Consider the following 25962-nt stretch of genomic DNA (forward strand, 5'->3'; position numbering starts at 1 on the left):
TGGAACTTTAAGGTGGGGGAGTGATACTAAAAAGGGAGGGCTGTGAAAAGCAAGTTGTGTTCACAAGTTTAATACTGGGTAGGGGGATAAGAAGGAAGGAAAGGGGAAAAGCATAAGCAGGGGTTAACAGGATGGCAAGCAATATAGAATTAGTCCTTATAACCATAAATGTGAATGGAGCAAACTCCCTCATAAAGAAGCAGCAGTTAGCAGACTGGATAAAAAGTCAGAATACTTCTATATGTTGTTTATAGGAAACACACCTGAAACAGGATGATACATTCAAACTAAAAGTAAAAGGGTGGAGCAGAATCTATTATGCTTCAGGCAAAGCCAAAAAAGCAGGGGTAGCCATCCTCATCTCAGATCAAGCAAAAACAAAAATTGATCTAATTAAAAGAGATAAGGAAGGGGACTATATCCTGCTAAAGGGTAGCATCAATAATGAAGCAGTATCAATATTAAACATATATGCACCAAGTGATGCAGCATCTAAATTCTTAAAAGAGAAATTAAGAGAGCTGCAAGAAAAAATAGACAGCAAAACTATAACAGTGGGAGATCTCAACCTTGCACTCTTAGAATTAGATAAATGAAACCACAAAATAAAAAAGAAAGAAGTCAAAGAGGTAAATAGAACACTAGAAAAGTTTGATATGATAGATCTTTGGCGAAAGCTAAATGGAGACAGAAAAGAGTATACTTTCTTCTCAGCAGTTCATGGAACCTATACAAAAATTGATCATATACTAAGGCATAAAAACCTCAAAATCAAATGCAGTAAAGGCAGAAATAGTAAATGCATCCTTTTCAGACCACAATGCAATCAAAATTACATTTAATAAAAAGCCAGGGGAAAATAGACCAAAAAATAATTGGAAACTAAATAATCTTGTACTAGATTGGGTAAAACAGCAAATCATAGACATAATTAATAACTTCATCCAAGAAAATGACAATAATGAGACATCATACCAAAATGTGTGAGATACAGCCAAAGCAGTAATAAGGGAAAGTTTTATATCTCTACAAGCCTACTTGCATAAAATAGAGAAAGAGAGGGCCAATGAATTGGGCTTACAACTAAAATTGCTAGAAAAGGAACAAATTAAAAACCCCCCAGACAAACACAAAAATTGAAATTCAAAAAATAAAAGGTGAGATGAATAAAATTGAAAGTAAAAAAACTACTGAATTAATTAATAAAACTAAGAGTTGGTTCTATGAAAAAAACCAACAAAATAGACAAACCCTTAGTAAAACTGATTAAAAAAAGGAAAGAGATTAAGAGCACAAGAGACATTCAGTGCCATTGGACATGAAATTATACTTATAGCTGTAATTTTACTTATTTGTATCTGTTTCTGTTGACCTACTCCGGTAGGTTGTTTTCTGACTATTGTTAAAAGATTGCAGAGAATGTTTGCAGGCAGGATTTCAGACTTTCAAGACTTGAGAGCACCTCAATAAACAAAAGGGGGAAGATGTAAAGAATTTCCAGGAAGCTAGAGACTTTGGTAACTGAGATGTTCCCCTCCTCCTAAGATAAATCAAGGATGCATTTAAGCTTGAAATCACAAGAAAACATAAAGTCCTGACACATTTTCTGGAGCATTGTGAACTTTACACAAGATTGAGTCTCCAGAAAATAACATGCTTCAGAGAATCCGATCAGAGAAAACAGGGACCATTGTAGAGGACAGAAGATATTGGGGAACTCTGAGAAAAGTTTACTTGAAGTAAGGATATTTAAAACAGGGTGTTTACTCAATGTGATTGATGAGATAATAGTTCTCTAGTTTTCTAGTTCACATATACTTAGTACTTAGTGTGATATGGTGCTCAGTGTGCTGTAGTGAATTAATGATGTAATTGTACTAAAATATTTAAGGGATGAGAGAACTTGAAATAAGTAGACTTGAGTGAGAGTGTGTGCTCCAGACTCTGGACTCTATCCTCCACCATCCTCATGGTGACTCTCCTGCTAAGACCAAGGCCTATCCAGAGAGCTTCCAGAAAGCTAGCCTGGACATTACAGACCAGGCATGGTTACAGAGCAATGTTTTTCATGATAACCTATGATTTTAAGATATATAAGCAGCACAAATTCTCTCAATAAATGATTCTGTTGAACTATTAGCAACCTCTTGTTCTTATTTTCAACCACCACTAGCCCATTTGTGTTGTGCTGATCACAAGACCCCACAAACAGAAAAATTTGCACCTCAGGGTAAACATGGACTGGTAAAATATAAAGAAAACTTGAGGTAGAACAGGGGTTTTTCTGGGATAATCTAATATGACCTAAAGATAGACCCTGAGGTCTGGGATTTAACCTGTGTAAGGTATAAATACCTCCAGGCTAGCTTTGCAAAAGCAGTAAGAAAGGATCCCTGGGGTTAGTTGGGTTCAATTCTTTCTGGGTATATAGCCATTTAATGTTACTCTTTAGTGTTAGAAGAAGCTTTTTTGGACCCACATTTAACACCACATACCAAGATAAGATCAAAATGGGTCCAAGATTTAGGCATAAAGAACAAGATCATAAATAAATTAGAGGAACATAGGATAGTTTACCTCTCAGACTTGTGGAAGAGGAAGGAATCTGTGTTCAAAGGAGAACTAGAGATCATTATTGATCACAAAATAGAAAATTTTGATTACATCAAATTAAAAAGTTTCTGCACAAACAAAACTAATGCAAACAAGATTAGAAGGGAAGTAACAAATTGGGAAAACATTTTTACAGTTAAAGATTCTGATAAAGGCCTCATTTCCAAAATATACAGAGAATTGACTTTAATTTATAAGAAATCAAGCCATTCTCCAATTGATAAATGGTCAAAGGGTATGAACAGACAATTTTCAGATGATGAAATTGAAACTATTTCCACTCATATGAAAGAGTGTTCCAAATCACTCTTGATCAGAGAAATGCAAATTAAGACAACTCTGAGATACCACTACACACCTGTCAGATTGGCTAAGATGACAGGAACAAGTAATGATGAATGTTGTAGGGGCTGTGGGAAAACTGGGACACTGATTCATTGTTGGTGGAGTTGTGAAAGAATCCAACCATTCTGGAGAGCAATCTGGAATTATGCCCAAAAAGTTATCAAAATGTGCATACCCTTTGACCCAGCAGTGCTATTACTGGCCTTATATCCCAAGGAAATAGTAAAGAAGGGAAAGGGACCTGTATGTGCCAAAATGTTTGTGGCAGCCCTTTTCATAGAGGCTAGAAACTGGAAAATGAATGGATGTCCATCAATTGGAGAATGGTTGGGTAAATTATGATATATGAATGTTATGGAATATTATTGTTCTGTAAGAAATGAACAACAGGAGGAATACAGAGAGGCTTGGAGAGACTTACATCAACTGATGCTGAGTGAAACGAGCAGAACTAGGAGATCATTATATACTTCAACAATGATACTGTATGAGGATGTATTCTGATGGAAGTGGATATCTTCAACATAGAGAAGAGCTAATCCAATTCCAATTGATCAATGATGGACAGAATCAGCTACATCCAGAAAAGGAACACTGGGAAATGAGTGTAAACTGTGAGCATTTTTTTTTTTTGTTTGTTTGTTTTTCTTCCCAGATTATTTTTACCTTCCAAATACTATTCTTCCTTTGCAACAACAATAACAAAATTCGGTTCTGCACATATATATTGTACCTAGGATATACTATAAGATATTTAATAATGCCTGCCATCTAGGGGAGGGGGGGTGGAGGGAAGGAGGGGAAAAAATTCAGAACAGAAGGGAATACAAGGGATAATGTTGTAAAAAAAAAAAAATTACCTATGCATATGTACTGTCAAAAAAAGTTATAATTATAAAATTAATAAAAAAGTTACAATTATAAAATTAATAAAAAAATTAAAAAATAAGAAGCTTTTTTACTTTACTTATCCTCTGAAGATAAAGCTAGATCTTCCTTATTCCCATAATAATGGAAATATTTCCTACTTTATCTTCAGAGGACAAAAGTTTATAAAAGATCTCAAAAAAGACTTCAAAAATCATGAGAGAGACTGAGGGAAAAGTTTTTTAAAATGACCTAAGAAAAACAAGATCATGAAAAAAAAAAAAAAAAAAAAAAAAGTTAACCCAAATACAAAAGGAGATTCAGAGACTTAACAAAGAGAATAATTCTTTGAAAATTAAAATTGGCCAAGGGAAAACCAGTGAAGCTATAAGAAACCAAAAAATAACAAAACAAAATATAAATAAAGGGGAAACCAGTGAAGCTATGAGACAAAAAAAATAATAAAACAAAATACAAAAAAAGAAAAAATAGAAGAGAATATGAAACATTTTATAAGAAAAACAACAGATCTGGAGTTGAAATCATGAAGAGAAAATACAAGAACAATTGGACTATTTGAAAGCTATGACCAAAAAGAACCTTGATACAATAATGCAAGAAATAATAATAATAATAAAAAAAAATTGTGCTGGAATGATAAAATATGAAAGGAATGTAGAAATAGGAAAAAAAAAAAATCCACCAGAGATCTTATGTGTAAAACACAGGAAAAGACAAAAACAAAAACAATTCAAATATGCTGGCACTACAATTAGAATTGTATACAATTTATCCACCGCTACAATAAAAGACCACAGGTCCTGGAATAATAAATATCAGTAATCAAAAGAACTAGATCTGTAGCCAAAAATATCATATCCAGCAAACAAACTGTAATATTGAACAAAAAACAAAGGGACTTTCAACAAAACTGAAGATTTTCAGGATTTTGTCTCAATAAAACCTGAACTTATTAGAAAATTTAACATGTAAGACCCAACATCAAAGATTAATTTCAAACACTAAACTCACATGTTTAAGATTGACATTAGTAATTGGGAAGCTCAAAAGTAAAATTGGGGACAAAGTCAAGTATGATCTGACTCTAAAAAACAAAATTGCCTAGGAAAAGACCAAAAAAAGTAATTAAGTTATATGAATGAGATACAAAAGAGAAAAGAAGGCTGGTAGTTCTGAAAACCTACTCATATCAGGAATGGGTTAAATAGGGAAAAGTAAATATGTGTGTGTGTGTGTGTGTGTGTGTGTGTGTGTGTGTGTGTGAGATGAAGGGTACAGCATTCTCTAAAATCTATAAAGAAATAAGAGGGGAGGAAATAGAATAAATTGAGGTAAAGAAAAATGTATATATTTATAGCAGTGGGACAATGTATAGATTAATGGAAAATAAATAAAGGGAGGGGGAGAAAGGGTGGCAAAGAATAAGGTGGGGTACAGAAGGTTATTTAGATTAAAAGGGAAGGAAAGGGTGGGGAAAGGTTAAGAAATAACAAGGTAAGTTAAGGAGCAGAATTAAAATATAAAGAGCAGGGATAGGAAATAAGAGATTATCACAGAGACAATACAACATGGATCAGGAGCAGAATTCATCAAAAAAAAAAAAAAGTAGGCTAGTAATCATTGACCTCAAACAAAGTCACACTTAAAGATTCAATAAGAGAGAAATTTACATTATATGTCACCTATATTAATATTGTGTGTTGTATATATGTATGCATGTTATATGTGTGTGGTTGGGTGTGATACATATACCCATACACACTCTTGTCTATTTATCTCTTTGCTTAACTGTAGTCTGTTTAGGGGAAGTGGAGTAGGAAAGGAGAAAAAAAAGAATAAAGTAAAAAGTGCACAAAAGAGAACAAAAGAATAACCTACAAGGAAGCAAAGAAAATATAGACAATCATGAATATAATCTCTTCTATTATTACATATGCTTTCTTGAAAGGGAAATTTATTGTTATATATTTTGACCCCTCCCTGATGTCTGGCTGGGTACATGACAATGTTATGTGTATTTAAAAATTTTTTTTTCCTTTTTTGTCTTCTGTTTTGTCTTTTTTCATATTTTGTATTTCGTTTTAAATGAATATTTTTTAAAAAAAATTTAAAAAGACTTTCACTGATATTCATGATTTCAGAATCAGGTCTTTATATTAGAAAATCACCAGCTAATAGCAAATGCTTTATAATTTAATAGAAAAATCTAAGAGAGTTTCCTGAAGTTAAGAGAGCTGTTAAATGACTTGTCCACAGACACAGATGTTAGAGAGAGGATCCAAATTTAGGTCTTCTAGAGTCTAAGTCTAGTACTCTATCCACTATATCTTACTCTACCTACTATATATATTCCACAAGAGACATTCTCTCTACCACCCTTTTCCTATTTCCTTCCTTAAAAGACAGGGTCTCCCTATCTTGCAACTAAAAGAACAGGAACAACTCATAGGCTCAGTGTCTCTGTGTCACATAAGCTGTGACTTGTGTTTCTAAATGAGGCTAATTCACTCCTTATTCAGGCAATCTAATGATACCTCACTCCTGACTACAATGATAACAAACTTTGTGGGAACACCTAATCAGTTTAGCCTATTACAATTCAGAACTCCCAAAGATAGATCAACTAATTTCTACCTCCAAAATAGGAGAATATAGGCACACATCAACCAATAAGGACCCATGATTTCTTAATTGTCATTTTCATGGCTTTTTATCAGATCTCATCTTTTTCAACTTTTCCAGAGCATTTGATGCTGCTGACAACTCTTTCTTGATCATCTCTCTTCTCTGGGTGTGTTTTATTGTTCCTTTTTCATTCTATCCTTTCTAATCTAATTATTATTTTTTTTTTTCCCTGAGGCTGGGGTTAAGTGACTTGCCCAGGTTCACACAGCTAGGAAGTGCTAAGTGTCTGAGACCACATTTGAACTGGGGTCCTCCTGAATTCAGGGATAGTGCTCTATCCATTGTGCCACCTAGCTGCCCCCATGTAGCGAGCTGTCGTCTCTAGAAGCTGCCGGATCGCTCTCTGGGAAGAGATCTGCTTTGTCTACTCAAATCTTTAAGACAGATTCTTCTTCCTGTAGTGAACCGTTGTCTCCAGGCAGTTGCTGTTAACTCTTGTCCTTAGAAGTGACTTCCCTTCCTGCAGAGAGCCCCGTCAGGCCTGATGTAATGCAGAGAGTCTTCTTCTTTCTCTGAGAGTCCTCTCTTTTATTCTCCCAGAGAATGGGCGTGGGATAATGCAAGGGCTTCTGGGAAGAACCACCCCAGCCAATGAGCTTGCCCCCTCTATCAAGTCAACCTGAGTTCTCACCTTGTAATTGTCCAGAAAACCTGAATTCTCACCTTGTCACTATCCAGGCACCAAATTGCGAAGGTCTGGTCTAGCTCCTCTTGTCAGGATAAGCAAAAGTCCTAGCCCCACGTTGGGCGCCAATTGTAGCGAGCTGTCGTCACTAGAAGCTGCCGGATCGCTCTCTGGGAAGAGATCTGCTTTGTCTACTCAAATCTTTAAGACAGATTCTTCTTCCTGTAGTGAACTGTTGTCTCCAGGCAGTTGCTGTTAACTCTTGTCCTTAGAAGTGACTTCCCTTCCTGCAGAGAGCCCCGTCAGGCCTGATGTAATGCAGAGAGTCTTCTTCTTTTTTTACCTACAGAGTCAGTATTTTCAATCACAGGATATGCATGTATAAAATCACTTATATCCTGTCCTTCTTTCTTAGCTTTAACCAATGCTTTTTCTAATCTTGTCATAGGCTTAGACTGCTTCACAGACAATTCTGTTTGTGTTTCTGCCTCTTCCTCTCCTCCTTCTTGCTCCACCCTTGAAGGGTTAATTGAGGGAGGAGATGGGAGGTGCTCCTGTTGCTGTTGCTCAGAATTGTACTTAACTTCATTGTTATCTGATTCATCCTTTTCACCTAGTTTAGTTGACACCTCCCCATTTTGCTCCTTCATCTCTTCCTTTAGAATAACATTTTTTAAAGCCATTTGGATTAAATTGTAGGTATGAATTGTATCTTTGGAAATTGAGTTTGGCCTGGAATTATAGTGTTCACCTAATTGCTTTCCTACTAATTCCCATTCATCTGGATCTAATTCTTCTTCCAGAGAAAAAGAAGGACATATAACCTTCACAGTTCTTAAAAGTTCAGTAATCTCCTCTAAAATTATAATCAATCCTTGGCTTTTCATAATCTTGATGATGCTCTCTAAACATTTTCCTTGAACAGAAGGTGTTTGCCCCATTTCACTATAAGAGATTCCTGGTTTAGCCCTTAACAAGTTAAGTTCCTTATTTATCTATTAGCACACTCACTTAATCTTTAACAAAGTTTCCTCTTTACTCACGGTTCTGGGTCAGAGAGACTGAGATCTGGATGGGAGGCTTTTCTACTGGAATCAGGACTGTGTCTGTCCCTGTTCGGGCGCCAAATTGCGAAGGTCTGGTCTAGCTCCTCTTGTCAGGATAAGCAAAAGTCCTTGCCCCACGTTGGGCGCCAATTGTAGCGAGCTGTCGTCTCTAGAAGCTGCCGGATCGCTCTCTGGGAAGAGATCTGCTTTGTCTACTCAAATCTTTAAGACAGATTCTTCTTCCTGTAGTGAACCGTTGTCTCCAGGCAGTTGCTGTTAACTCTTGTCCTTAGAAGTGACTTCCCTTCCTGCAGAGAGCCCCGTCAGGCCTGATGTAATGCAGAGAGTCTTCTTCTTTCTCTGAGAGTCCTCTCTTTTATTCTCCCAGAGAATGGGCGTGGGATAATGCAAGGGCTTCTGGGAAGAACCACCCCAGCCAATGAGCTTGCCCCCTCTATCAAGTCAACCTGAGTTCTCACCTTGTAATTGTCCAGAAAACCTGAATTCTCACCTTGTCACTATCCAGACAACCTCAGTTCTCACTTAGTAATCCTAACACCCCCATCTAATCAAATTATTTTTGCTGGATCCATTCCATGTCCATGCATGTGCCCCAAGGCTCTGTTATGGGACCTATTTTTTTTTTCTCTTTCTATTTTCTTGCTTAGTGATGTCATTAGTTCCATGGATTTAATCATTATCCTTTTGCAAACGATGCCCAAATCTACATAGCAAATCCTAATTTCTGTACTTCAGCTACTGAATATTTCAAATTCGAAGTCCCAAAGACATCTCAAATCCAAAATGTCTAAAACAAAACTCATTTCTCTCTCTTCAAAATCTTTCCTTTTCCAAACTTTCCTATTTCTAAGATACCACCATCTTTCCAATTTCATATTTTCCATAGTTCCATAGTTTCATAATCTAAGCATGATATTTAATTTACTCTAAATTCCCTATTCTCCCTTACTAGACAACGCTACTCACAATTGAGAAATCTTGTCATTTTTGCCTTCACAACATCTCTTCTCTCTACTCACATAGTCATAACCCAATTTCAAATACTAAGGATCTTTTGCCTGGACTATTGAAATGACCTCTTCATTGGGCTCCTGGTCTCTAGCTTTCCCCCTTAACAACCTATTCTAAAAAGTTTCTAATGTCTCTCCTCTTCTCAATATATGTCAATGGCTTTCTTATACCTCTAGGATCAAATACAATCACTTTCTCTTGGCATTTAAAGCTCTTCACAATCAGGTCACAAAATTTAATTTTATTATAATCATTATTTTTAAATTTTATTTTTAACATGCATTGCTTTATGAATCATGTTGGGAGAGAAAAATCAGAGCAAAAGGAAAAACCAAGAGATAAAAAAAAAAACAGAAAAAAGAAGTGAAACATAGCATGTATTGATTTACATTCAGTCTCCTTAGGTCTTTTTCTGGATGCAGATGGCATTTTCTGTCCAAAATCTACTGATATTGCTTTAGATCACTTAACCACTGAAAAGAATCAAGTCTTTCTTGTTGATCATGGCATATTCTAGCTATTACTATGTAAAATATATTTATTCCTAGTTCTGCTTGTTTCACTCAGCATTGATTCATGTAATCTTTCCAGGCCTAAAACCTGATTGTTCATTGGTGGTTTTTTTTTTTGCTGAGGCAATTGGGGTTAAGTGAATTGCCCAGGGTCACACAGCCAGGAAGTGTTAAGTGTCTGAGGTCTGATTTGAACTCAGGTCCTCCTAACTTCAGGGCTGATCCACTTCGCATACTAGCTGCCCCTGTTCATCAGTGTTTATAGAACAATAATATTTCATTACCTTTATATACCACAACTTGTTAAGCCATTCCCCAATTGATGGGTATCCCCTCATTTTTTCAATTCTTTGCTACCACAAAAAGAGCTGTTATAAACATTTTGCAAAAGAACGTGGGTTCTTTTCCTTTCTTTATGATTTTCTTGGAATACAGATCCAGTAATGACACTGGGTCAAAGGGTATGCAGAGTTTTATAGCCCTTGAACATAAATCCAGATTGCTCTCTAGAATGACAACCTGACCTCAACAGTTAAACTGGCTTTCTTGTGGTTCTTCACATAAGTTAATTCAATCTCCTACTTCCATGGTTTTGTAGAGGCTGCTTCCCATGTTTAGAAAGCATTCCCTTTTCATCTCCTCTTAGAATCCCTGGCTTCCTTCAATGCAGTCTTTTAAATATAACCTTTCTGGATCCCCTGCTTCTAGCATCTCTGTCATGAATTATATTGTATTTTTTTTTTCCCTAGTAGAATTTAATGTCTTTAACTGCCAAAAATGTTTCAGTTTTGTATTTATCTGTATGGCCTAGCACTATGCCTGGAAAATAGGCCCTTAATAAATATTTGTTGATTGATTAGGAAATTTAGTATAATAAGTACTGTACTAGAAATCCAGATGCCAGGCTCTTAATGGGAGCACTGGGATTTTTTTTAAGCAAAAACTGTAGGAATTTTAGCTCTAGTTCCTTGGTAATTAGCAGATCTCAATCTGAATCATATTATAAGCACCTCCAGAAATAATTATTTCCAAATAACTATTAAAAAAATCTCATTAATACACAGTTGCTTTTATACGGTTCACCAATTAAAAACAGAAATGAACGTGCCTTCTTTAAAAGGGGCCCCAGTTTTTTGTTGTTGTTTTTTTTGCCCATGCCTTACCTTTACATAGTTGATTAATGTCTTCAGGCAGAGTTAAATCAGCACATCTTAAAGAAGATGAGAACAGACTGGCAGGTTTATGGAAGGGTGTATATAAAGGTGACACTTCACTGAATACCTTGTCCTGGAGTAATTCATCTGGAGTTGGCCTTGAGAGATATATTTAATATATAAAATAAAAATAAAATTAAAAAATTCCTCTCTTAGGAGAGCATACATTTCAGCAGAATAATTAAAATTACAGAATAACTCAATGATCTTCATCACTGGAAGGTGGGATAGCAGGCAATGGATTGTTCTGACTACAGCAACTGACAGCATGTTAAGATCTGAAGAGGAGGCTAATTTGAAGTGTTCAAAGGTTTGTGGAGGAGTATCATCAAGAAGGAACTTTAAGTGATAGTGCTCCCTAATGAAAATTAATGCATGTAGTGTAAGTTATAATTTAGAGAACTGCCTTGAAGTGACAGCATAGTTGATAGAGAGCTAGCTTCAGAATCTGGGAGACCTGAGTTCAAATCCTGTCTTTGACACATATAGACAAGCCAAGTCACTCGACCTCTTAGTATTGCAGAAAATATGAAACATTAGAGTAAATGATAATTTAAATTTATACAATGCTTTACAATAATTAAAGAATTTAACATGTATTATTTTATTTGATCTTCATAACTATGTGGTGAAGTAGATAAAAAATTATTTCCATTTTACAGATCAAGTAATTTGTCCAAGGTAAAAATGATTAAATAACAAAGCCAAGAATAGATTCTTATAAATCAGAGTTCTTTCCTCAATATCATGTTAAATCTCAAAGAGCATAAAATAGACACGTAAATTGGATTTAAGTGAGGCAGAGTTGCACTAAGTCATTTTCTTCCTCCTTCATGGAGGTCCAGTGTTAAGACAATAGTCAGGATGACTGATGATGTCCTGAGATGCAGTGGATAAAACTGGCATCTTCAATGTCTGATCAAGCTCTAAGGGCTCCCTAGTGCTTACTTCAGCTGCCTCCATACCTTTGGAACAAATTGTTCTCATCTGCCCATTCTCTAGAAGTCTTCACATGCTTAAGGTAGACATTCTCCTAATCATTGTTGAGTTTCAGGCCCATGGTTACCATCAACCTAGCTGAGCCTATTTTTTGATATGGTTCATTGGGATGTAGTCACTGTGCATGCTTTAGTTTCTTGGAGCCACAAGAGAGAGTTAGATGAAGGCAGACACCAAAGATGGATGAGCCGCCCTGAAAAGGGCTCACACCAGAGGTGCTAGTCTTCTTCAACACCCCACAGAACCCACAAATACCTTTAACAATCAAGTCAAGGGTCATTTTTCCATAGGGTTGAAAGCAAACCCAGACATGTTAAATGACTTCCCTCACTAGTGACAGAACCTGGATTACCAAGATCTTAATAATTCTTTTTAGATTGTAATAAATGTTAATTAGCTATCTTTCAGATTTCTAAATTTCCTGTTGTGATGCTCAAAAGTTTCTGCTGCTTTTTCCTGAAACTAGCAATAACAATGAAGATTTGAATTCAGATCTTCCTGACTCGAGGCCCAAACATTCTACTTAGGCCACCCAGTTAACGTGATACTGATCTCTTTCCCCTTCTGGGATGGCTTAGGTTATACTCCATTCAGATGTGAAGGAATAATTTAGTTACTTTTAATTACCTGATTCCATTTCAATATTTGTTTTCTTTGTAATCAATCAATACAAAAAGTAAAGCAGAAAGAGGTGGCAGATATGCTGCTGCTTCACAAGAGCAGTGTTTTGCAACTTTCAAAAGGAAATACTGTACTCTCAAAGATGTCATTTTTGTAATGTCACAAATATATGAGCAAACAGTTCTATTCCACATTAGAAATAAAATCTGCTAAATTAAGTTTTTTTTTTTTTTTAATCTCAGTATCAGTTTATTCAAGTCCCAGATCAGAAGTATTATTGTCACCTGCATTAAGAGAAATTTAAAGAGTTATTAACCTCTTGGAAGGGTGGAAAGTGAGGCATTTCTTCAACAGAGTTATTATATTTTCAGGGAGTTCCTGGAAAATAAAAAAAGAGTAAAAGATTATTTAAAGTTTTCTATTACTCTTAAGCTTTTGGTACTTCTTTTCACATAACAGAAGTCTTTAATTTAGAAAAAAAAATCATATTATCTACTCATTTTCTGTGTATTTTATTTATTTCATATTGTGTGTGTGAATATGCTAAAATAACTTATAGGGTTTTTTTGGGGAAAAAAACATAGAACTAAAATAAGAATAGTTTTAAAATATTATGCTACTGGAAATTAACTTGTTCCTAAGAAATTTTGTTTGAATTATACAAGTAAAATGAGAGAAATATTTGAAACTAATATATGATTTTTAAAAAGCTATGTTAAATGAATCTCTTATTCGTATTCTTATTATTAACCTTTATAATGTCCAGACAACCATGTTCCTCAGCCAAGACTGTTAAAGTATCATCCATACAACCTAGAACAGAAAAGGCATGAGAATGAAAACAAAACTTTATTAAGGAATATAAAAGACATGCATTGAAAAAAATTTACAAACAACCAGACTCTTTTGTAGCTTAAAATTTGTGAATTTTTAATTTACTACACAGTATAGGTATTAAAATTCTTAGGATTTTAACTTTTCCCTTCTGATTCTTTTATTTAAAAAAATGAAGACTTAATATTTTTTATAAAGGCTAATATAGTATAATTAAAAGTTATAACACTGAGACAATATGAGCGTGAACTAGAACTTCTGCTTTTTGATATGGGGCAGCTAGGTGGAACAGGTAGAGAGCTCAAATCTGACCTCAGACATCTATGTGATCTTGGACAAGTCACTTTCCTCTATTTGTCTCAGTTTCTTCAACTATAAAATAGGGATAATAACAGTACCTATCTCACAGAATTGTTGGGAGGATAAAATGAGATATATTTGTGAAACACTTAGCACAGTGCTTGGCATGTAGTAGTTGCTGGCACACAGATAAAGGCTCATTCCCTTGCTCTGCCTGTCCTATTCTAATTCAGGAAGACTCAGGTTCAACCCTTGCCTTTGATAAATGTTGGCTGTTTGACTCTGGACAAATTACTGAATTTCTTGAGGACCTAGGCAATTTTCTAAAACTTACAGAGCAACTGGAGAACAAACCCTGACTAGAGACCTTCCTCATCTTTCATTCCCTATATTAATGAAATCATAGATCATAAGAGTTGTCTTTTCTCTCTCCCAAAACACAAATCAGAATATATGAAAGCATGAAATTTTTTCCTGTAGAACATTTATACACAACACACACACACACACACACACACACACACACACATATATATGCACACACACACATACACACACACACACACACACACATCTATTTTTTTTTCCTTTCTGTTTTTACTTCACATATAAATCACTTTTGCATCCTTCCTTGTTCACTTTCTCAGAGAGCCATATTCCCTGGGAATTATTAAGATGTTTCTGAGACATAGTACCAGGTGCTGTAGACAATTTTAGACAATGGAAAAATAATTCTTGCTATTGACAAACCTTTGGATTTAAATACAGAACAAGTTTATACAATTTTATTTATGTGACTTGCAATCTAAACCCATTTCTGGACTTGGGATACAGATCTGTTATGTAATTAGGTATGTGTTTTATCATTGCCTGTTTACTGATTAATTTTTGGTTGTGTGCTCTCTTTTCATTTATCAATCAATTTTAATGCAAACACATGGCCCTGCAATATATAATATATGTGGTAAAACTTTACATTTAAGGGAACTGAAACTATAGAGGTTAAGTGATTTGCCATAAGACACATAGTAAATATTAGCGTTAACTTTGAACCTAGGACTTGGAACTTTTAATCCAGTGTTCTTAACACAGTCCCACAAGGCAAGAGCAATAATTTCAGGAATAAGAGATAGAATATCAAATTTATGACACTTACCTAATGTAAGCAAAAACTTTAGCCTTTCAGAAATATCCAGGCCCTGAAATAACTTTCTTCCCTAAATAAAATAATGAATTATTAGATGAGAAAATGAAAGCAAATGGTTGCAGTTCCCCTTCCCCACAATGAGAGATTTTTCTTTTTTTTTTTTTTTTAACTGAAAATGATTGAACAGAGGCAATAACTCTAGTTTTTTTCTAGTTAGGCTTTCTATTACTATCCAGTTCCCCTTATTAAATTTAGTTAAACCTAAAGTAAAATTACAATTTAAATATTTCAAAAATCTCTTTATGTTATGATGATGACAAAACACATGTTATTCACATATTATTTCTAAAAGAAAAAAAAGACATGTTGCTAAAAAATAAATGGAGAATAATTTGGCATTGTGAATAGAGAGATGGTCTTAAAGCCAAGAACTGGGTTTAAATTTCTCCTCCAAGACATAATGTCTGTGTGTGACTCTGAGCAGAGTCCCTAACCTCTTGGTGCTATAGACAGTAATATAAGACCCTAAGAGAATTCACTCATCTGCACTGATAGAAGGTATTTTTTCATCTGGATGTTCCATATATCAGTGGTACAAACAAATAGAAACAGAGGTCACTAACCTATTCAAGGATACCTGTGGGCGATATATTGACTTAGCAAACCACAAATTAATGTCCATGTTATAGATTATATATTTTGGATATTCTTAAACATTTCCCATTGACATTTTAATCTGCTATCCATGGTCCTAAGTTTGACATCTCTAGCCTAAAGATGACTGTGTGATTCTTCTAATTTTAAGATTCTATGATTCTATAGCCTTTTTCTTCTTCATTGTGCCATGGAAGTTACTTTGCATTTCCAAAGACCATACCAAGATATGGAAGCTTTAGTAGCTCCTACCAAGCTGGAAAGGTTTTTTTTTTTTGTTGTTTTTTTTTTAATGTGTGTGTGTGTGTGTGTGTGTGTGTGTGTGTGTGTGTGTGTGTGTGTGTTACCAGTCATAATGAGCTGTTTGAGCTGTTTGTCATTGAAAGATCATTAATAGGTAAGGCTCACCATCAAAGGAATTGGTGGAAAGAGGACCCAATTCAATTCAATTCAATCTAATACAATCGAAAAAGCATTTACTAATTAAAATGATAAAAGTAAAAAGGAGGTACTATGCTACTATGTATGGCATAGTGAATAGGAGACTGAACTTGAACTTGAGAGTCAGGAAGATGGATCTGAATCATGCCTCAGGGACTTTCTAGCAATTTTTAACACCCAAGATTATAGTAACAATCAAATGAAACTTGGTTCATAAAGAGCTTGCAAAAATGAATTCTTCTTCTTAATACTACCATTAGGGAAAATTGGCTCCCTTAAGTTTAAGTAAATAGAAGTTTATTAATATGAATTGGAATTATAAAGTAGAATGACTTCAATGACAGTATTGCAGAAAAGATTCAAAAGACAACTAATCTGGGAAAAAATCAAGGTTCATTAACAACTGATATTCCTCAATTGTGGTTCTTATCTATGTAACATGAAAGAAATAACAGTTTACACCCAGAACACAGAAACTAGAAGAAATGATTATATAATATTTTCAAAGTATTTTGAAGAATTCCTAATAGAGATGCAAAGATAGGATATTCTTAAAAATTTCAATGCAGTTTTAAGTACTAATGCTTAAATTATATTAAAGCTTTTAATAATTTTAATTAAGAATTAATAATATTAATAAATATTAATAATAGTTTAAATTTCCTATTAATATTTGCTGGCTAATTTGATATTAGTTACTTATTAATTAAATTAATATTAACATTTACATAGTTTAAAACTGCAGAGATTTTTAGGATATCCTGTATGCAAAGAACTCAGTATATATAAAAATTATGTAATTTCTTTTTAAGTCAAGTCAATTTAAAAATAAGATTTTTTTCCCTCATTTGTATATGGAGGAAATGAAAATAGATTTGTACTACTTGCTTTACAAAAATATTATATTGAAATCTATAAAAACTGTTTTTGTTGGTCTACTAGTCCCCTTAAACCTAGCCACTGGTTACATACCATACAAAGTTCAAATAAAATAATTCCAAGGGACCATACATCAGATTTGGGGCCAGAAGGCAATGGCTTTTCGCTTGTCGTGTGGTCACTGGTTTTGATGATTCCTTGTGCAATGACCTCAGGTGCCAGGTAAGATGGGTACCTACAAGAGGATATTAAAATGATTAACAATTACTAAGACAGATTAGGAATTCTGGAAGATAAAACAATATTCACTTACTACAAAAAGTTTAGAAAAAAGATGGCCTTGGTAACAGCTATTGCTAAGTGGAATTGTGAACCAAGTACAGGAATTGGGAAAGATGTACATCTCTGAAGTTCCAAAAGTAATTACAGGTCTAAAAAGATTTTAATATTCTTTGCCTTTTCCTCTTGCATTAAGGCAATTTGTTTTTCTTTCTTTCTTCCTTCCTTCTTTTCTATTTGTCTTTCCCATTTCCTTTAAAGGCTGCTACTGTCCTATTGTTTCTTCTTTAAAGTATTGCTAAAAATATCTTATCATTTTATCTTCTCTTGGAAGTGTGAAATTCTACTATTTTGTGTAACTTAGTTACAAGGGAATTTGGGAATTCTGTGCTTAAATGTTACACCCCTATGGACTACTCTAACCTGGTAGCTCCCCTTAGAGCTACTTGTAATGCCGGTCTGTCGACGGCACAGCTAAACCACACTTACCCGTCTTCGGGCACCAACCCGGATCCCATAGAGACAGACCACCATTAGGTAGGGATGAAGCAAAAGAGAACTTTATTCTGAGATAGCACATATTTATACCCCACTGATGATATGGGGGAAGAGGGAAGTCCTCTAGGAACCTGGCATAATGGAATTGGCCCAAGAAGAAGGAGGGAGGCGTGCTAGGCTTTGAGAGCACTAAGGAGGGAGGCGTGGTACCTGGAATCAGACACTGCCTCATGGGGCTGTGCCCCACCTCCACGTAGGACTCGCCTGCGCCTCAGAATCTCTCATCCCTCAGGTCCTCCCACATGCCTTGAACTGCATTTCTTGCTTCTAGAGGCTTTTTAACCCTTACACTTAAATATCTAGAGAGAAGTGGAATTAGTATAGCTTTAAATAAACCCAAACACAGTCACAAACATTAGTTAATTTCTGTGTAAACAGAATTTTACTCTTGATATATTTTAGTTTTTTTATACTCTTTTTTTCATTTAGTGCTAGATTAGGTTAACACTAACACCTATTTGTTTCAGTGGTATGATTCTTTGTTAAATCCATTTGAGGTTTTCTTGACAAAGATACTGGAGTGATAATTTTCCATTTCCTTTTTCAGTTCATTTCACAGATAAGGAAACTGAGACAAACAGAGGTAGGTAACTTGCCCAGGGTTATATGGCTAGTATGTGTTTAAGACTCCAAACCTGGTCCTCCATCTACTGCACCACTTACCTGCCCTTGCTTAGCACCTATTATAAATATTATTATTAATAAATGATATGAGACACTGCAGTTTTTAGGAAACACTCATTAATTCTTCCTCTCTCTCCTTCCTCTATGTAATGCTGTGCTATTTATTTATACAGAAAAATGAAGCAAAATCAAATAAGTAAAAAATCACTTTTGAAAAATTTAGAATGTTGATACCAATTTATTCTTTGCCAATGTATTCCTATTTTCCAGAAATGTGAATTAACCATCCATTACTCTAATTTATTAGACATACTATTCCAGTTTTGGTGAAAGAGTTTGGCAAACCCAATGATCAACCCTAAATGGACCATTCATTTTTCACAGGAACATATGATATTTCTAAGGGTTATCTAACTGGTGCCACAGATTGTCATGACTTAAGACAAAAGATGATGATTGATAAGGTCCCCAAACAATGATCTGGATAGGTAAAGGTAAGGGAGACACTGTGGTGTAGTGGAAAGAGCATGACCTCCAGATTAGAGGTCTAGTTTTAAATTCTACCTCTGATAGCTACTATTTGGGCAACCCTAGGCAAGTCACGAAACCTTTCTGTGCCTGTTTCGTCATCGATAAAAAAAGAAAGGTTGAACCAGAAAAATTCTGAGGCTCCTTCCTACTCTAAAACTGTTATTTTGTGAACAGTAGAGTAGTGTTGCCAGTTCAAAAACTTTTCACTAATGATGTTAACACTATAAGCTAGTTTTAGGAATACTAACTCCTTTTAACAAGAGGTGAGGATGAATTAAAATAATATGGATTGGCTAAGTTCTTAGTGATATATTTTTTCTGTCAGCTGTTCATCTGTTGTTTTTTTTTTCATTTAAATTATAGTCAACAAACATTTATTAAATACCTACCATTTGCCAGGCACTATGCTGAGTGTTGAGCAGACAAAAGGTAAAAAAGTCCCTGCTCTTAAGATACTCACAATAACAATAAGTAGAAAACAGATGACCTGGAAAATAGAACACAAGCTTTCATCATCTCTCACTGGTGTTTTAACGATATATTTAGCTACTTGACCAGTTGAGATAAAAGCTCAGAGCCTTAAAACAGATGTTAACAGTTTTTAAATTTATTTTTGGTTCCTTAAAATTTGCTTTTTGAACCAAATGCAAGTTTCTTCTGGTGTATTTTTTTTCATGCCTTAACTTTTTGATCACTTTATTTTTCTTGGATAATATTTCATGTTTGGCTCTTTGATACTTTTAGGCAACACTAAAGGTCTAAAACTTCAAAGTAAGTTAGACCTCATGGTAACATAAAATTACTTCTACCACTTGCAAATTTAAATTCAGGTTCAATTCTTCAAGCTATCTGGTATCCTTTAAATAAGTTACTTCCTCTTCTCACTGTCAGATCCCATGAAAACCTAAAGCCCTTTGTGGGAGAAAGGTTTTTAAAAACCAGTCCTTTCATAAAGGCTTACATTTACTTTTTAAATAGGGATTTGATAAACATTGACAATTATAAACACTTCCAAATACAAAGAGAAAAGAGGATTGCATATAAACTTTATTGCAATTACATGCAACTTGTTAAAGTATATATTAAACAGTACCAACACTGACTTCCCTGTTTATGCCATTTTAAATTTATTCCATTTTTTTTGTGCTTTTTTTTTGGGGGGGAAGGGCTTCACTATCAGCCCTCTCTCACCCCTTAGAGTTTCAAAAAAATAAGTTCCCCTATTAACAAATGAGTATAAAAATGTAGACTAAAAAATGTCTCAATCATTTTGTATCATCAGCCCATAACCTCTCTGATAAGATGTAGGAAACTCGGTTTATTATCAATTCTGGAGTCAGGATTATACCATTCAGAGTTCTTAAAGTTGTTTTTTGTTATAATAATGCAGTTATTATATATTTTGTTCTATTCACTTTACTCTTCCATTCAGTTCAAAAAATTCCTCCCAAGTTTATCTAAATTTGTCTTTGATTTCTTATACTATGATTATATTTCATTAATTCTATGTTCTATAATTTGTTCAATCATTCCCCTACTGAAGAAAATTCATTTGGTTTCCAATTTTTACATACCTCACCCAGAACCGAAGCACTATGTACCTTCTTTTTCTCATTTTAATTTTTTCTTTATGATCCTCCAAAGTTGGAGTTTGTTATGTTTTTTGACAATTTCCACCCCAACTCCACCTTTCTTCTTAAAACCCTTTCTTCCTCTCCCTTGTGCCTACTTAACTATCTTATAGATTCAATATTTTTCTGTAAAAAATATTATTTGTCCAGTTTAGCCAAAAGTGAACTTCATATGTGAATTCATTCTCTTGATCTATTCTTCTTATGTACTCCAATTTTGAAAAATAATTCTACCTCACTTTTCCTAATTTCTTCCCCTTCTTTAAAACTAACAAAAAAGACCAAGTCAATCATACTTTGTGTTTGTTTGTATGTCTTATTTTTTTTTATTCTAAAGGGGCACTTGTTTCTCCTCTCCTTGTTAGCTCATAAGCACTTTCCCCTTCATTTAATCACTCACAATAGGTCAAATTTATTTAATTTTCTAGAATTCTCATCTGTATTTGAATTTCAAAACTGGTCTTTTCATCAGAAGAGTTATGAATCATCTTTTCTATTACTGGTTCATATTACCTTTGTAGACTTATACTTTGTTTTGAAGCTTAATTTATTCTTCATGATCAATTTTTATTTTTTGTAGTCGCACTATGCTTTTATGTTACCCCAACTATGGTTCCTTGGTGTTCAAACTATTTATAGATATCTGTAGTATTTTTTTCTTTGGCTGAAATAGGCATTTTTTTTTTTTTTTTTTTGCCTATGATATGCCTGGGTGTTTTCAATTTGAATTTTCCTTCAGGAAGTGGAAAATGGATTTTTGGTTAACTCTGCTGAAAGTATCTATGTGAATTTGGGTCAATGAAATTGGGCTAGCTTTACGCTTCCTGGTATATTACTGGTCACAGCACCCACAAGCTTCAAATCAGTGCCTATGAGATCCAATTGGTTTAAGCCCCCTTTTAACCTTCCACTTCAGCATTTCCAAGTTTGCCTTGACTTTTATTTCATTTATTGTAACCAACCTCTCTCTGAATTGCTACAATCTTAGCTATCTTCTGGGGCTGTCTGGGACTGGAGGGGAGACAGTTAACAGATTTGTTTCTTTGTTACTGATTACTGATATTTCTAGTGCTAAAGTACATATGGAAGAGCTGGAGTCCACTTTGACCTTTCACATCATCTTAAGTGGAAAGTAATCATTAAGGCTTATTTTGAAATGCAGCATAGAAATGTTTTTAGAAAGCACCTTTGGGACAGCTAGATGTCAAAGTGGATAGGGCACTGACCCTGAAATCAGGAGACCTGAGTTCAAATTTCCTCTCAGACACTTAACACTTCACTCAATGTGTGGACCCTGGGCAAATCATGTAAGCCCAATGGCCTTACCAAAAAAAGAAAGCATTTTTGCAGGGCCAATGGTTACACACATTCTTTTGACAAAGAAAACTGGAGAGGAAGAGAGGGAAAAAGAAAGAGAGGAAGAAAAGAGAAGCCCTAGGGCAGAATTTTTATCTCTCCCCTAAATTTCATTTACCTTTCTTCCTAAAATCCCTTTTTCTATAAAGAGCATCATCATATTTCTAGTCAAGCAAGTGTGCAAGTTTGGAATCATTCCCACTTTTTCACTTTCAGGCACTCACTCCCTATATGCAATCAACTGCCAAGTTTAGTTGACTTCTCCTCCATAATTTCTCTCATATCCATTTTTATACACACATCTCTTTATACACACATCTACAATACTAGTTCAAGCTTTTATCACTGCTCTTACAAAAATCTCCTAACTGGTCTCCCTGTTTTCAGTCTCTCTTCTACATAAATGCCAAGGTGACAGTCCTGAGACATAGAAATAATCATAAAATTCCTATTAAGGAACGTCAGTAGCTTCTTAGTTTTGATAGTAAACTCTAACTATGATCACAGCATCATAGTACTGTTCTTCAGTCATTTCAAATGTGTCCTACTCTTCACTGCCCCACCTGGAGTTTTGTCAAAGATATCAGAATGTTTTGCCATTTCTTTCTCCACTCACTTGATAGATGAAGAATTGAAGCAAGCAAGATTAAGTGATTTGCCCTGGACCACACAGATAGTAAGTGTCTGAAGCCACATGTGAATTCAGGTCTTTCCCAAAATTCTGGTCTCTTCCATGACAATTCAAGCCACATGTGAGATGATGGAAATTCAAAGTCCTCAATGATAAAAATACACAAGAGGCTAAATTTTCAAATGCAGATAAACTCAATTACAAAACCTCCCAAGGCAGAAAAATACCTCACTTCGCTCTGCTTTGCACACTTTACCCATACATAATATCTATTAATGAGATCCTAGTCTCTATTTTCTTGCCCCTACATTTATCTCTGAATGAAATTAAATTCTTCACTGACACAGGGATTTTTTGTGGAACACCTCTCTGGAATTCTAGCAAGGCCTTCTTGCCAGTTCAAAGAAGGACAAGATTTACTGATTTCTAGAGCATTGTGAAGTAGTCATTAATTTTTCTCTTAAAAAAAGAATATAGATAAAACTTATGTATTCTTAATAATAGTTAGGAAGTACATATCAGAGGCAGTCAGATGGCACGTGGATAGAGTGCCAGGCCTGAATTCAGGAAGACTCATCATCTTGCGTTCAAATCTAGCCTTAGACACTTACTGGTTGTGTGACCATAGAAAAGCCACTTATCCTTGTTTGCCTCAATTTCCTCATCTGTAAAATGAATTAGAGAAGGAATGGTAAATCATCCTAGTATCCAAGAAACCCCAAATATAGTCATGAAAAGTCAGAGAATGACTGGGTATGACTAATCAACAACACCTTAAAGTTTGTAAAATGCTTTTACATTTAAGGGAGATGATAAAAGAGTTTGTCCTTTTACTCTTAAACAGCATTACCTTTTAAAAGTTATGTATAAATATAGAAATGAAATAGTATTGTTGAAATCTCAAAGTTATAAAATGTTTATTCTTACCCAATTGGAAAATCAACATCTACACCATGAGCTGTCATATGGTAAAGTCCAAACTTAGCCAGTTTAATATGTTCCTATAAAGGAAAAGAAAATGAAGTTTTTGGAAAAAGCAAATTCCAGTATTGTGATAAATGAAACCACTACATCAACAGGTCAATTAGGAAAAACTATTTCATCTACTTTTTAAAAAATTTAACAAAACAAAGCCACAGAATTTTAGTTTTTTGATATGCTATGAAAAAGAAAATACCCAAATAAAAGGTTTTCAGTCATTTAGAGTTGTGTCTGACTCTTTGTGACCTGATCTAGGATTTTCTTGGTAAAAACACTGGAGTAGTTTGTCATTTTCTTCTTCATCTCATTTTACAGATGAGAAAATTGAGTTGCCCAGAGTCAAATAGCTATTGAGTGTCTGAGGACAGGCTTGAATTCAGGAAGGCAACATACACATACACGCATGTACTCATTCTATATTTCTCTGTCGTTTCTCGATCTCTCTTTGCCACTCTTTCCTTCCTCTTTCTTTTTTTTAAATTAATTTTATAATTATAACATTTTTTCTTGACAGTATATATGCATAGGTAATTTTTTTTTACAACATTATCCCTTGTACTCCCTTCAGTTCCAAATTTCTCCCCTCGTTCCCTCCCCCCCTTCCCTAGATGGCAGGCATTCCCATATGTATTAAATATGCGATAGTATATCCTAGGTACAATATAATATATGCAGAACTGAATTTTGTTGTTGTTGTTGCAAAGGAAGAATTGGATTCAGAAGGTAAAAACCTGGGGAGAAAAACAAAAACTGCTAACAGTTTACACTCATTTCCCAGTGTTCCTTCTCTGGGTGTAGCTGATTCTGTCCATCATTGATCAGTTGGAATTGGATTAGCTCTTCTCTATTCCATCAGAATACATCCTCATACAGTACTGTTGTTGAAGTGTATAATGATCTCCTGGTTCTGCTCATTTCACTCAGAATCATTTGATGTAAGTCTCCCCAAGCCTCTCTGTATTTATCCTGCTTGTCATTTCTTACAGAGCAATAATATTCCATAACATTCATATACCATAATTTATCCAACCATTCTCCAATTGAGGGCATCCATTCATTTTCCAGTTTCTAGCCACTACAAAAAGGGATGCCACAAACATTTTGTCACATAAAGGTCCCTTTCGCTTTTTTAGTATTTCCTTGGGATATAAGCCCAGTAGTAGCAGTGCTGGATCAAAGGGTATGCACATTTTGATAACTTTTTGGGCATAATTCCAGATTGCTCTCCAGAATGGCTGGATTCTTTCGCAACTCCACCAGCAATGTATTAGTGTCCCAGTTTTCCCACAGCCCCTCCAACATTCATCATTATTTATTCCTGTCATCTTAGCCAATCTGACAGGTGCGTAGTGGTATCTCAGAGTTGTCTTAATTTGCATTTCTCTGATCAGTAGTGATTTGAACACTCTTTCATATGAGTGGAAATAGTTTTAATTTCATCATCTGAAAATAGTCTGTTCATATTCTTTGACCATTTATCAATTGGAGAACGGCTTGATTTCTTATAGAGTCAATTCTCTGTATATTTTGGAGATGAAGCCTTTATTAGAACCTTTAACTGTAAAAATGTTTTCCCAATTTGTTACTTCCCTTCTAATCTTGTTTGCATTAGTTTTGTTTGTACAAAAAGCTTTTTAATTTAATGTCATCAAAATTTTCTATTTTGTGATCAATAATGATCTCTAGTTCTCCTTTGGTCACAAATTCCTTCCTCCTCCACAAGTCTGAGAGGTAAACTATCCTATGTTCCTTTAATTTATTTATGATCTCATTCTTTATGCCTAAATCTTGGACCCATTTTGATCTTATCTTAGTATGTGGTATTAAATGTGGGTCCATGCTTAGTTTCTGCCATACTAATTCCCAATTTTCCCAGCAGTTTTTGTCAAACAATGAATTCTTATCCCAAAAGTTGGGATCTTTGGGTTTGTCAAACACTAGATTGCTATTTTTATTCACTATCTTGTCTTGTGAACCTAACCTATTCCACTGATCAACTACTCTATTTCTTAGCCAATACTAAATGGTTTTGGTGACTGTTGCTTTATAATATAGTTTTAGATCAGGTACAGCTAAACCACCTTCATTTGATTTTTTTTTTTATTACTTCCCTTGAAATTCTCAACCTTTTATTCTTCCATATGAATTGTGTTGTTATTTTTTCTAGGTCATTAAAATAGTTTCTTGGGAGTCTAATCAATATAGCACTAAATAAATAGATTAGTTTAGGGAGTATTGTCATCTTGATTATATTTGCTCGGCCTGTCCAAGAGCACTTAATGTCTTTCCAATTATTTAAATCTGACTTTATTTTTGTGGCAAATGTTTTGTAATTTTGCTCATATAATTCCTGACTTTCCTTTGGTAGATAGATTCCCAAATATTTTATACTATCGACTGTTATTTTGAATGGAATTTCCTCTTTGTATCTCTTGCTGTTGGATTGTGTTGGTAATGTATAAAAATGCTGAGGATTTATGTGGATTTATTTTGTATTCTGCAATTTTGCTAAAGTTCTGAATTATTTCTAATAGCT

General features: G+C 34.6%; 1 protein-coding gene across 6 annotated transcripts in view; it reads right to left on the bottom strand.

Moving 5' to 3' along the window:
* TBCK (TBC1 domain containing kinase) overlaps positions 1–25962 on the bottom strand; it is a 312198-nt gene that overhangs the window by 220568 nt on the left and 65668 nt on the right. For 5 of the 6 annotated variants that reach the window (XM_074272835.1, XM_074272833.1, XM_074272834.1 and 2 more), the window contains 6 exons: positions 23373–23446; positions 16929–17070; positions 14871–14931; positions 13332–13393; positions 12897–12958; positions 10910–11058 (listed from right to left, as the gene is read on the bottom strand). In XM_074272835.1, the coding sequence (XP_074128936.1) occupies positions 10910–11058; positions 12897–12958; positions 13332–13393; positions 14871–14931; positions 16929–17070; positions 23373–23446 (550 nt within the window). The remainder of the gene's footprint in view (positions 1–10909; positions 11059–12896; positions 12959–13331; positions 13394–14870; positions 14932–16928; positions 17071–23372; positions 23447–25962) is intronic. The other variant, XM_074272837.1, reaches the window with a different exon arrangement.

The sequence above is a fragment of the Sminthopsis crassicaudata genome, chromosome 6 (assembly GCF_048593235.1).
Source record: "Sminthopsis crassicaudata isolate SCR6 chromosome 6, ASM4859323v1, whole genome shotgun sequence".
Lineage (NCBI taxonomy): Eukaryota > Metazoa > Chordata > Mammalia > Dasyuromorphia > Dasyuridae > Sminthopsis > Sminthopsis crassicaudata.